The 14,261-nt window shown below is 45.1% G+C and overlaps 1 protein-coding gene across 1 annotated transcript in view; it reads left to right on the forward strand.

Annotated features, from left to right (window-relative positions):
- Nucleotides 1-14,261, forward strand: part of mdn1 (midasin AAA ATPase 1) — a 135,029-nt gene that overhangs the window by 61,987 nt on the left and 58,781 nt on the right. The window contains 11 exon segments of the mRNA XM_034204527.1: nt 1,499-1,532; nt 1,906-2,044; nt 2,435-2,561; nt 6,494-6,624; nt 7,476-7,614; nt 11,228-11,342; nt 11,491-11,751; nt 11,840-12,037; nt 12,939-13,147; nt 13,243-13,365; nt 13,882-14,079. Coding sequence (XP_034060418.1) covers nt 1,499-1,532; nt 1,906-2,044; nt 2,435-2,561; nt 6,494-6,624; nt 7,476-7,614; nt 11,228-11,342; nt 11,491-11,751; nt 11,840-12,037; nt 12,939-13,147; nt 13,243-13,365; nt 13,882-14,079 — 1,674 coding nt within the window.

Genomic DNA, 14,261 nt, shown 5'->3' on the forward strand with positions numbered 1-14,261 from the left:
GATAAAACTTGATTTGATTTGATCTTACAGTCAACCTACTAGGGCTGTGCATCTTCACGGGTCTCACGATTCGATTCGATTACGATTATCCTGTCAACGATTCGATTCAATTCGATATCCCGATGCATCACGATTCATACCAATGCGTTGCATCCTCAATTTTCTATATTACTGCACATGGCTTATTTTTCATCAATGCATACATGCAGTAAATACATATGAACTCTCTTTTTATTATTTAGGAAGTGCTTCAGAAATCAATAACATAAATGTCTTGACATTCATTTATAAACCAAAATAAATGAATTGTATAGGTCTAGCCTCCTTATATATGTGTATGAAGTTGTTCCATCCTCAAAAACAAAAAAACAATGCTTCTGCAGTCTAGCTGCAGCTTCTAGCAACGGTCTTCTGTTAAAGAAAGGACACTGAATGTCCTGAATGTGGCATCACACACAGGACTTGAGTCTGAACACAGCAGACAACAAGAGTATTTACAACAGCATATCACAACTAAAATACTGCATGTGGGTGCACACTTACATTCTCTGTCTTACTGTTACATAAATCCCATGAATGTATGAGATTAAGTTAGCTTCATTATATCTCAGTGATTAAGTGAATAATAAAGTTTCTATCGGGTCACTATCAGCCTGTCACTCATTATTTTCAGGGAGGGGGCGGGGCTTGGAGGAACGGAGAGGAGACGGTGATCGCGGAAGCTTTCCTCCTGCCTTCACAAACTTTACACACGTATATATCGTCTGAAAATTGCTAGAGGACATTCATACTTTGCAATCCAAGACTTAATTAAATCCACCAAAAACCTGACATGATTGTAACGCGATTATTTTTGAAAAACATAAATCCCTGAGCCGCAGCGACACGGAGTGATTCAGAGCGGGTCATTCTGCTGTTGGTTCTGGACTGGTCTTCTTGTGTTGGTGGATAAAGCAGACTGCTCCGTGTTTGGTGATGCTGTGCCGCTGTCACATCTGTTCCCTGATCTCTGCGTCACCGACCGATTTGATATTAAAGTGACAGAAAAAAAAACGTTATAGTAAAGCTGTGGCCGGAAAATCAGGAAGCAACGTTACTACGCTATAATCGATTATCTTCCGTCACTGCATCGATACCGAATCGTCCACGTCCGCATCGCAATGCATCGTAGAAACAATTATTTTCAACACCCCTACAACCTACTGTTCTTACATTTGACCACATGGCACTGACAGAATGTACATTGTATAATCAGCATTTTCTGTATAATGCATACTGATGTTTCTATTAACAACTGATGCTCTACAAGATTTAGAATAAGTATTTTACTGTATATTTAGATGTACAAAAACAAATAAAAAGTCATTTTACTATAGAACAACCCGTTACATTCCCCAGAAATAAAAGGCTCCCTTGCTTTGTGCATTTGGACTTCTGCTAATGCAGAATGATCAGATTTTGTGTGACCAGACCACTTCTGAATGTTACTGTGCGATAGATTGTTTTGTGTAACTGTGATATGACATTCATGGGTCAGTTCTCTGATTTTGTAACCCTCTATTTGTGCTACTGGAGCACTAAGTGGTTATATCACAAAAGTGAATTAAGAAATCAATTGAATGTTATTCTGTCATTGACACATGTTGCCTTTGTGGCTGCAAAGTTGCATAGTCTTGCTTCAAGTCCTTTCTCCCCCCACTAAGGTTTTAATTTATTAAGCTTGCTAGTATTCATCACATTTCTGTGGACTATTAAACTCTGTGTTTCTATAGGTTGCATCATTAAGCGTCCATTTAAAGGTGGAAGAGGAATTGGACACTATAGACTTACATTAAACTGTTCAGAGAGACATGAAGCTAGTCTGATGAACACAGCATGATGTCGTCTTGTTGCTCTGATCGACAGGTCCCTTCATCGACAGCATCGCCGGGGTCCCAGAGGAGTTTCGCCATGTGGTGTGGACCCTCGGCATGAGGAGACTAGCTGTGCTGGTGGGACGGGCGCTGAGATTCGGAGAGTCTGTCCTGCTGGTGGGAGACACCGGGTGAGATTCTAATCATTGTGACCTTCAGAAGATCAGGGTAAAAGGGTTCTGGAGAGCTTTATCCCTAGCTCTATGGAGGGATAGGGGGACCAGACTATGGACATGTTTTTTTACTTTGCTATTAACTGACCTATGCCCTAGCTCCAAGTTGTGATGACACTAGTGACTAATGACTAAACATTCCCATCAGCCTCAGCTCTACTTTGTGTTAATTAGTAAACATTATGACATGTTAGCATGCCGATGTTAGCAATTAGCGTTAAGCACTGCTTTCTCAGTAGAACCTCTCGGAGCAGCTACCATGGCAGTGTGGTCCTGACCTGTCAGTGAATGTTGCTGCACTTGCTGTTATTATTATAATGCTAAGATTTGTTCCTGTCCCGTCACCAGATGTGGAAAGACAACTATCTGCCAGCTGTTTGCTGCTCTGTCTGCACAGAAGTTCTTCTCTGTCAACTGTCACCTCCACATGGAGACATCGGACTTCCTGGGAGGCCTGCGACCCGTCAGACATCAGGTACTGACCTTTATATACACAGTCTATGGTACTTTCACACATGACAGTCAGTGGCGTTTCTAGGTGTACAAAACTGGGGGGGCAGAAAGAGGTCGGGGGAGAGAGAGAGAGAGAGAGGGGGGGGACAGAGAGAGGGAGGAGAGAGAGAGGGGGGACAGAGAGAGGGGGGGAGGAGAAAGAGAGGGGGAGTGTCAAATTACATACTGAAGACCACAGGAGCAACACTGTGAGCGCATACATTTACGTACACAGCGTGGGGATGTCATAGTAATGCACCTTCATACATGGAGTAAAGGTCACCATCACAAAGTAATTCTTAACAATAACAACAACCGTAATGCTTTAGCATTAAAACACCATAGACTGTAAATATAAGGAAAACACAGACACTCATCATCGAGGTCACAATATCAATCGATCCAGCAGAGGCAAAACACAGAAGATCAACAAATATATGACATAAATGAACTTACCAAAGCTGAAGGCTCACTTGAAAAGAAAAGCGGCACGGCGGTCCTTCCTCTGACAGAATGTGTCTATCACTTTGGGGATGAAGTCCTGTAGTTGCTGGATCAACTGGCTTTCAATTGAAAGCATGGCCAATGCGTTAAGTCGCGGCTGTCCCATGGTGTTGCGAGTGAAAGTCTTTATCCTTTTGAGGGTGGAAAAGTTCCTCTCTGACTCGGATGTCGTCATCGGAGTTGTCACTATTATTTTGACCAAAATAACAGTCCTCAGCAAACGTTTCCTCCAAGTTGTTCTCGTGAATGGATTTCAACAGAGACAGGGCAGTGTTTCCAGTGTGAAGCTCACTGTGGCGGTAGAGCGTGGTCAGCTCAGACTTCAACTTCTCCTTGTTTCCCAACGCAGGCCACAGTTTTCACGGCGCAGTTCAAGCTCAGGTGTAGGAAATGACAGGACATGCTGTGGAAGAATGAGCTGTCAACAAGCTTTGCAGCGATCAAATGGTCACTCTGTGAGAACCTCTGTTCCACCTGTGAGATGACTGTGTCACAAGCCTCCTTCATCACCGGCGCTGTGCTGCTGACTCGTCGGCCTGGCTCGTCTGTTTCATCATGAGCAGTGGCGGCCAATGCATCAGTTTTCTGCCTCATTTTCTGAACATTTTCCTTGAAACGGCAGAGCGCGCTGTTGATCCCAGGTGCATCGATGCTTCGTTTTTGCAGAGTGTTGTATAGAACATCCACTTCTGGCATAAGCAACGAAAAAACTCCAGGAGCTGCATAAATGCTCGGTCCCGCAGTTTCTTTGACAGGCCGTATGCCTCACTTATGGTGACCGCATCCCATCCTGGTTGTGCGCGTATATGCTTCATACACTGAAGTAGTGCATCTCGGGTCTCCCAAACCGCGTTCACAGTTCTGCTTTTAAAGTTCCATCTCACAGCCGGTGGCCGTGGGATGCGTCTCTGTGTTGCCTCTGCAAGAGCTGCAACACGTTTTGGAGCACCGGAGAAAAAAAGTGGAAAAAAGCAGTTAGATCTGCAAAAAACACCTTCAGGATGCTCATCCTTGCTGAACACAGTTGCTGCAGGGTCAGGTTCAGTTGGTGGGCGTAGCAGTGAACAAACTGAGCGTTTGGGTACGTCTCCTTCATCACCGTCTGTACCCCGCGCACGTTACCGCTCATGACGGCCGCCCTGTCATAGGTCTGAGCGATTAGCTTTTCTTTCAGCTTCAGGGGTTCCAGAACAGCCTTGATGCTGTTAGAGAGACCTACACCAGTTTTGTCCTTTACTTCCACAAACTCCAAAAAACGCTCTGTAACTGTGAGGTCAGGCATAATGTATCGCAGCACAATCACCATTTGCGATTTACAGGAGACATCGGTTGTCTCGTCGGCCTGAACGGCAACAAATGATGTGTTGTCCACTTGCTTGGCTATTTCCTCCCTGTACACATCATACATGCAGTCCAAGAGTTCATTCTGTATGGTGCTTGATGTCCCTTTGAAAACAAGCTGAGCTTCGTAGTGCCGTTGAAGCCTGGAATCGCCCTCACACATTGTCTCGAAAATTGACCTGAATATCCCTGGATTCAGAGAGTCCGCCGACTCGTTGTGGCCCCGCAGTGCTGTCTCACATTTCCCACACAGTTTAATACAGGTGATGATCCGACCAAGCACGTACCTGTTTTCTTCCACCTTCCTATTATGAGAATCAATGCCGCGTCTGTAGGCGCTGTCAATCTGAGCTGCAACATTCACCCTTCCAAGTAATCCCAATTTTACGGCATTTTCCAAATGACTGTTGCTGCTCTCATGCTTCATTGTCCTCCTCCGAAAGATGCTGTAAGTCCTTGTAACTGTCCTCGACCAAGTACCTTGATCTTCACCAAAAAGCAGGCAAGGAAAGCAAAAGAGGGAATTCTTCTGGATGCTCGCCGTTAGCCATTTATTTTTAGCAAACCACTCAGCGTTAAACCCACGTTTAACTTTGCCCGCAGTCTGGACCATTTGGAAATCCGGTGGATGGTGGGCACCGAGGCGCTTTACCTCCAGTTTCTCTCCGAGACTAAGTGTCTCAAATGTGTGCTCCAGTAAATGGCCAACTTCATTCATTTTCTTTCAGTTTTTTACTTCTTTTAATCGCTGGTGATGTTAGCTATATGCTGCTCTCTCGTCTCCTCTTCAAACTACACGTGACGTTTCGCAGCACTGCACACGTGAGTACTTACAGCCAATCAATTCTGAATTATGTGAGATGACGTATGGTGGGGATGGGAGCACTATGCCCCTACGGTCATTATTTTTTTGCCACACACATTAATAGAAAAATACTCTGAGCATGCGCAGTGTAGTTTTTACAATCACCGTTCACTTAGACTGTGAGAGGGAGGGGCAGGATCGGGTTTTGTCCCACATGGCTCTAAACAGCTCAAAACGGCACTCTAGACACTAATTAGAAGAACACAGACTAAAACAGAAATGTACAGACGAATCAGATTATTAAACATGACCTTAAAATATATTTTATATGTTTTTTAATTTATTTTTTTGTATTTTTTTGTAATCATTATTTGTAATACTTTCTTCTGACACTAGGTGGGGCTGTGCCCCTAATGACCAGCCGCCACTGATGACAGTATTGATACATTAAGAAATCATGAATGATATCATTATAATGATAAAATGTAACATATTGTGATATTTGTAGAAACATTTTTATTTTATTCATTTCGTATATAAATAAAAACACGATTTATTGTTAACCTAATTAACATTCCACTTTAATTTGAAAAAAATGGTCTCACCAGATACTTAAGGCCCGTCCACACAGCGGCGTGCGTTGACGCTTGCCGGCGGGCGTGTCTGTAACTCGACCAACAACCAATCACATGAATCTCCCGCCCCAGACACACAAGCACGCGGTTTGATTGGCTAGAGCTTGTACTGGCATATGATTCGATTGGCTGACGCCTCCATCGAGGCGTCAAAAGTTGAACATTGCTCAACTTTTGAAGCGAGCAATGCCAGCAACGCTCCACGTCGCTTCCCAAAATGCAGTTTGGCTAAAAGTGACGTCACCCCATTCAAAGTGAATGGGCAGAAGCGTTGGAAGCTTCAACGCACGCCGCTGTGTGGACGGGCCGTTAGAATAACGCATATCTTGCAAAAATAAATTCTATCTGGTTTAGGTTGTAGCAAGGACCAAACAAGCATCACATGTTGCACTACTGTATTTTAACCATATGATTTTAATATAATATGGTGTGATGTTTTGAGTTGTTACTGCAGGACACCCAAATATACCAAAGGTTTAGTGTGTGTTTGAGAATGAACATTAGATTAGTTGACTGGCAGTTGGTATTACAGCCAGTGCATGAATGTGTTTGTGGAAAGATCTTTTGTCATGATTTATCATCCTCCCTGTGTGTGTGTGTGTGTGTGTGTGTGTGTGTGTCTCTGTGTAGACTGATGGGGAGGACTGCAGGCTGTTCCAGTGGAATGATGGGCCCCTGGTGCTGGCCATGAAGGAGGGGGGGGTGTTCCTCATGGATGAGATCTCCCTGGCAGATGACTCAGTGCTGGAGAGACTCAACAGGTACACACACACACACACACACACACACACACACACACACACACACACACACACACACACACACACACACACACACACACACACACACACCTGTACCTCCTGTGGAGGGCGGGGCACAGGTCATCTACATCACATTGTTTGAAGGTGGAGTTAGCAGCAGAACAAAAGTGTATCTGCACAGTTCGGATGTGATGGTCAAACTGTCATTATAGGAGTAACCTGCTTTAGTCCAATGAAAGATAACAATTGTATCTTTGTTCTAAACATGCTGTTCTACATGATGTCGGGAATCTGTCAGACCAGATTCACACATATCAACCGCTTCAATTTCAGTACCTGTATGTGTGGCACGAAGTTGCATAGTAAAATGTATTTTGACTCATGAGCATTACAAGAAGAAGATCTGTCAGATATCGGATATCTAAAAAAACGTTTTAGGCAGACTGTAATCTAGACATGTTTGACTTTGAGTAAAAACAAGGAAAGAAGCAGCGCTGTGGTCTGGGGGTAGTCTCTATCGTCAGATCACAGTAGGGCCAATAAGCTGTTCTCAGTGCAGATGGCCTGTGTTCTATTAGACATTGATGGTAACATTTTGCACAAAAAAAAAAATAGAACTGCAAGAACTGTGTTCGAAAACACACCTTCTCTTTCCCTTTCAATCAATAAGGACACCTTGTAATGACAGTTAGTAAAACATATGTGCAACAAGTGGTACTGTTACGAGACTTTTAAGAGTATACTGCCACAAATGATACTTTTGCTACACTTGGAATAACATTTTGAGACACAACCACATGCAGGTGAATAACAGACATGGCTGGCCCTTGACAGTGTGTGTTTCCTCTCAGTGTCTTAGAGACAGAGAAGTCCCTGGTGCTGGCGGAGAAGGGCAGCGGAGACAATGACGACGTGGAGCTGATCAGAGCAGCTGCAGCTTTCCGTCTGGTGGCCACCATGAATCCTGGAGGAGACTTTGGCAAGAAGGAGGTAGATTAAAAAAAAAGAAAAAAGAATAATGTTGCTGTGTTGCATTTGCCTGACTAAAAATGTAAATACGATGTTTGTCCCAAAATGCTCTTCAACCTTTGTGTTGTCTTTCTATCAGATGTGCAACTTTGTCCTGGTTTGAGTGTGTATAAAGCATGTAGTATAAATCATAACCAAAATCTTGGTTACACCTTTTCAGCCAACTTCATATAATAGTAAATAAAGCCTCATTTACAGATACAATTAAACGTTATTTTTTTGTTTAAAAAAAAAAAGTCCAACATTTTAAAATGTTTTGACTATAGTTAGAGGAGAGGTGTCATGGCCATTTCCACTGATCATAATTCCATTGTTGAGGTATACTAAAATAGAAAAATACTGTGCAATTTTCCAAACTCACATTGGTTTCGCATACAGCATCTCTGTAAACTACGTGTATTCAGCAGTATTCACTCTCTCCATTAAACGGCTCGCTGCAGCTCTTGCCCCCCCTCCCTGTGAGCCCAGTGTGCTCCGATTGGTCGGGACCAGTCGGGCCGTTGTGAATCGCGCTGAGCTCCGTGGAGGTGTGATTTCCTTGTTTAGCGATACACAGCGAAACACAGCCAAACTCATCCTGAGCACACACAAAGTCACAGCCGAAGTAAAAACAATAAGTGTGGCTTGATATTGAGTAAGAAAAGGGTTGATAAACGCTGTGAGAATGGGTCTGCAGAGAGAATGGGTCTGCAGAGAGAATGGGTCTGCAGAGAGAAGGGTCTGCAGAGAGAAGGGTCTGCAGAGAGAAGGTCTGCAGAGAGAATGGGTCTGCAGAGAGAATGGGTCTGCAGAGAATGGGTCTGCCAGAGAGAATGTGGTCTGCAGAGAGAACTTGGGTCTTCGCAGAGAGAATGGGTCTGCAGAGAGAACCGGGTCTGCAGAGAGAACGGGTCTGCCCAGAGAGAACTGGGTCTGCAGAAGCGAAGTGGGTCTGCAGAGAGAATGCCGGTCTCAAGAGAGAAGTGGGTCTGCTAGCGAGAATGGGTCTGCACATTGAGAGAGTGGGTCTGCTAGAAGAGCACGGGGTCCTGCAGAGAGACTGGGGTCTGCAGATCGAGAACGTGGGTTCTGCATGAGATCGAACTGGGTCTGCAGAGAGCGTGGGTCTGCAGATGAGACGGGTCTGCAAGAGACCACGTGTCTGCCAGGAGAGAACTGGGTACTGCAGAGAGAATCGGGTCTGCAGAGAGAACGGGTCTGCAGAGCGAGTGGGTCTGCAGAGAGACGTGGTCTGCATGAGAAGCAACGGGTCCTGCAGAGAGAAGTGGGTCTGCAGAGAGAAGTGGGTCTGGAGAGATGGTCTGCCAGAGAGAATGGGTCTGCAGAGAGAGGTGGCCGTCTGCAGACCAGAGAACGGGTCTGCAGAGAGAACGGTCTGCAAGAGAGAGTGGGTCTGCAGAGAGAGTGGGTCTGCAGAGAGAAGGGTCTGCAGAGAGAGTTGGGTCTGCAGAGAGAGTGGGTCTGCAGAGAGAATGGGTCTGCAGAGAGAATGGGTCTGCAGAGAGAACTGGGTCTGCCAAGAGACGGGTCTGCGAGAACGGGTCTGCAGAGAGAACGGGTCTGCGGAGAGACCGGGTCTGCGGAGAGGAATGGGTCTGCAGAGAGAACGGGTCTGCAGAGAGAGTGGGTCTGCAGAGAGAACGGGTCTGCGGAGAGAATGGGTCTGCAGAGAGAACGGGTCTGCAGAGAGAACGGGTCTGCAGAGAGAATGGGTCTGCAGAGAGAATGGGTCTGCAGAGAGAACGGGTCTGCAGAGAGAACGGTTCTGCAGAGAGAGCGGGTCTGCAGAGAGAACGGGTCTGCAGAGAGAACGGGTCTGCAGAGAGAACGGGTCTGCAGAGAGAATTTCGAGAGATCCCAACTGTCTGTTATCAGCCTGCAGCCAGGGAGGAGAGATCAGCAGAGCTGCCTGCACTGAGTGTGTGTGTGAGGAAGTCCGTGGATTGGTCAATTTGGACCAATCAGCGGGGGCTTAACGTAACAGCTCCGCGGACGTAACGTAACGGCTCCACGGATTGGCCCATTTGGTTCCGGGTACCGCATGACCGTATCGCGTCATAGTTCTGGGCGTGGCTACTGGGTGCTTCTACGACACAGCACCCAGGAAGTAAAAAATGGACAATGACGTTTCACCAATGAGGCGTTTTGGGGAGGTATTTTCTGTTTTAGAGTTTTACCCGCTACAGGATGTACTTTGAGGGTTTTGACTCTGCACACCGCTTACATGCATAAAAACCTTCATAACACACAAGGGGACGGGTAATAACCGGAAAAGCATGACATGTCTCCTTTAATATCAGAAGTATTACTTAGACCCTCCAGAAAAACGTGGGCAAAAATCCTTGATTATGCGATCAAACATGTGGGGTTTTATGCGGTGAAATTGCGGGAAGTTGCGAAATATGCGGAAAAAATAAATATTGGGCTTATTTATTTATTCTCTCACACACAACCTGCCACTAACGTTAAACCCCTTTACTATTCAATTAAACACATTCAATGTTTATTTATTGTAAAAGCAATTGGGCTATTTTAATCACTCTCTCTCTCTCTCTCTCTCTCTCTCTCTCACACACACACACACACACACACACACACACACACACACACACACACACACACACACACACACACACACACACACACACACACACACACACCACACACACACACACACCACACACACACACACACACACACACACTTCTCCACCTCATTCTGTTTTCATTTACTCGTTCGTTATCTGACCAGCTTCAATCTTGTAGGCTTCTCACCTCGTTTCTTGTAGCCCTCGAAAGGGTTTTGGAGGTCGATGCCTCGGTGAACGTGAGTTGTTTGGCTTTCTTGTCCGCAGCAGCAGAAAGCATTTTCGAATGTTTGAATGAATCAAAGTGGGTCGTCACCGTCAATGTTCTCTTATGCTCCAACACACAGTTGCACGGGGTGCAGAATAGTTTCCCCCTCACTGTCGTGCAAGACATCGGGGTACTGCTTTGCCCGGTCTTTAGCAGAAATGTTCGTCGGTAAATGAGATGGATTAGATTTGTTCATCTTGGTGAAGAGAAACTCTCGTGTGAGTTCCACACGTTCACGCTACGGTGTTGTTTACCTTCTGTGATGCGCGAGCTGATGACATCGCGTCATCATCATCACTTCACGTCAAGACGAGTTAACTTTTTTTCCCCTCAACTTTGTGTGGAAAAATGCGGGGATTATGCGCCCTTTTGATAAATATGCGGCCTTTTAAAAATCTGCGCCATTTTGCTGATTATGCGGTAAATTCTGCGATCGCAGAATCGCGTTTTTCTGGAGGGTCTAATTACTGATGTATGTCAACGTTCAGTAAGGAGTTTATTTTGATCAAATATAAATGTAATTCATTGCAAATAGTCATCATACATTTTCTCGCAAAGAACATTTAATAATTAGATGAAATAACCTATTTGTCTGACATAAAAACATTTATAAACGGATGAAATTTGACCCAAAGCCAACAGGAGGGTTAAAATGTCTAAATGTGCTTTTACCTGTATGAAGGCAGAGTATAACTCTTGTGCTTGTTTGTTTTGGCCAGCTCTCTCCTGCCCTAAGGAACCGTTTCACAGAGATATGGTGTCCTCAGAGCAACAGCCGCAGTGACCTGGTTCAGATCATCCAGCACAACCTGCGCTCAGGCCTCTCCATCGACGGTAAACTAGCTTAGAGACGAAGTTGCTGAAACAAGTCTTAGCTACATCCAGTCAGTCCTAGTTACAGCATAGCAAACGATTGATGTGTGAAAACATAGAAGACAGCCAATTGAAAGTGTTCCTGATGTTGTTCCTTTGTCTGGCGCAGGCGGCGATATCGCGGAGCTGATGCTGGACTTCATCGAGTGGCTGACTCAGCAGGACTTCGGCCGGCGCTGCATCCTGAGTGTCAGAGACATCCTGTCCTGGGTGTACTTCCTGAACGTTGTGTGTGAGCGGGACGAGGACGGCTTCATGACCATGGGAGCCCTGGAAGAGGAAGAGGAGGCAGAGTGGGACCTCAGACTGGACACCGTGACCGCCTTCATCCACGCAGCATGTCTGGTGTACATCGACGGCATTGGCTCTGGTGAGCTGATGGATTATTATTATTTTCACCGAGAAAGATTCTCTCCAAGGAGGTGTTGATTGTTATCTGAGGGTCCCTCTTCTTGCAGGAACCACGGTGTCCTCTGCAGACAACGCCTTCCAGGCTCGCCGACTGTGCCTGGGCTTCCTGCAGCAGCGGCTGAGCAGCATGACCAAACTGGACCAGGAAGTGCTGGACGCCCTGAGGGTGTATGACAGCGGCCTGCCGCGGCAACCCCAGTGGGGGGAAGACTTCTTTGGCATCGACCCCTTCTACATTGCTTTAGGTTTGAACGCTCCAGATTTATAACATTCTATATATGTTCAAATGCTTTATAATATGCTTTATAGTAGGCTGTAGTCTTATGTGACCTAGAAAAAAGCATAGTCATATATATATATATATATATGTGTCAGGATTGTATCTGAAATGTATAAAAAGCCGACCATACATTTGCAATGGCCAGATTAAGAGACATGGTAAATGAAATGACGTCATCTGCATAGAAGATGCACGTTACAATTTGGGATGTCAGTGATCCCTAGATACAGTTGTTATAAAAATATGGTGAATAAAGAAAGGAGAAGAAAGTACCCAAGCAGTTCACCTATACTAACTGAGACTTGAGTTGAAACTGTTAGAAACTACGTCTATTTATCTACTCCAATTGTACATTCCAATAAAATCCCATGATGGACCGACTCCACTGCTTTAGATAAGTCTATGATGAGTGCAGCCCAGTGTTGTTTATTATCTAAGGCTTCAATAATATTACTACTCATAATGGATCCATCTATGACTTGATCTAAATCCCGACTGCTGCTGTAATCTGATGCAAAAGGAACTTCTTTAATAATCAAATACCCTGCCCTAAAATTGTCCATAAATAGTTATATAAATATAACAAAAACATTTTTTAAATGAATGACCCACCCGCTTTAAATCATTTGTGTAGGTCCTAATTAGTGATGCTCTTGGCCTGCTGGTTATAGTAAGTTAGTGCACCTTTGGTTCCAAGCTGCATTGGGTGTCTGAGACCTGGTATACATGCTTTAGGTCTAGATCGATGAAGAAATTGTTTAAAATGTGAGAGTGATTACAAAGAGTGTAACTTAATAAACTGGTTCAGTTGAGATTCTCTTCAGGTTCTTGAATCAAAGAGCTCTTTACACTTCCTGTCCCTCCAGGCCCTCAGACGGAGAGCCGGGACCTGCCGGACTACGCCATGGCAGCTGGCACCACGGCGGTGAACGCTCAGAGGCTCCTGCGGGCTCTGAAGCTGCAGAGGCCCGTGCTGCTGGAGGGCTCCCCCGGCGTGGGGAAGACCAGCCTGGTGGCAGCGCTGGCTAAAGCCTCAGGGAACCATCTGGTCAGAATCAACCTGTCGGAGCAGACGGTGAGACTTCATTAAACAATGCTCTCCATGGAGCTCCGGATCTTTTAATACTTCCTGGCTCTGATGCTATTGACTGATGGTTTGCTCTCTGGCAGGATGTTACGGATTTGTTTGGGACAGATCTCCCTGTGGAGGGAGGAAAGGGGGGAGAGTTTGCGTGGCGCGATGGCCCCCTGCTGGCTGCTCTGAAGGCTGGACACTGGGTGGTCCTGGACGAGGTAAGCACAATGTTTTTAATTTCATTTCGTCAAACGACCTCCATTTTTGATTACTAACTATAGCGACAGCAGGAAACTAACAAAGTTGCTGAGAGGCTGAGGCCGGGCCTGTTTGATATGGTATGACACACTAAAAAAGAGTACTTGCTGAGATCAAAACTCTTTTGAATAATAATGTATTTAATGGTCAAAACGTGGTGATCAGACATAGATATTGTAATAATAATAATCAAAGCAATCACAAATCTTGCGGTCAACAAAAAGTGCAACGGCCCTGTGTCACCCTCTCTTCCACACACACACCTCACGCAGGTGAACAGGTTATAATGAGTGCCGCCCATATCCATGTGACCCAAGCCAACCAATCAATAGTGATCAAACAAATATCTTATATTAAAACAAAACGCAATACTAAACATGTTTCATGGCTCCTACACTAACCTTAATCAAACAAACTGTAATGCGTTGATATAATCTGGGATTTTAAACTGACTGGACTTGTTGTCATGGTGACAGCTGAACCTGGCCTCCCAGTCGGTGTTGGAGGGTCTGAACGCCTGCTTCGACCACCGAGCAGAGATCTACATCCCTGAGCTGGGCATGAGCTTCCAGGTTCAGCCGGAGAAGACCAAGATCTTCGGCTGCCAGAACCCCTTCACTCAGGGGGGGGGGCGGAAGGGGCTGCCCAAGTCCTTCCTCAACAGATTCACCCAGGTGAGGAGCAGCGGGATTTATACACATTTTTTAAGATACTTCAAAATGATTATCGATTGCAGTTTTTAGTTTTGTTTAATTATTTTTCTTATTTTCCTGTCTATTAATATATTTGGGGATTTTGTAAATTGATATCTTGGTAATTTAATAAAAAGTGCATGACTTTTAAATTAAATGTCTTT

Source organism: Gymnodraco acuticeps, unplaced genomic scaffold, assembly GCF_902827175.1.
Source record: "Gymnodraco acuticeps unplaced genomic scaffold, fGymAcu1.1, whole genome shotgun sequence".
NCBI classification, from domain to species: domain Eukaryota; kingdom Metazoa; phylum Chordata; class Actinopteri; order Perciformes; family Bathydraconidae; genus Gymnodraco; species Gymnodraco acuticeps.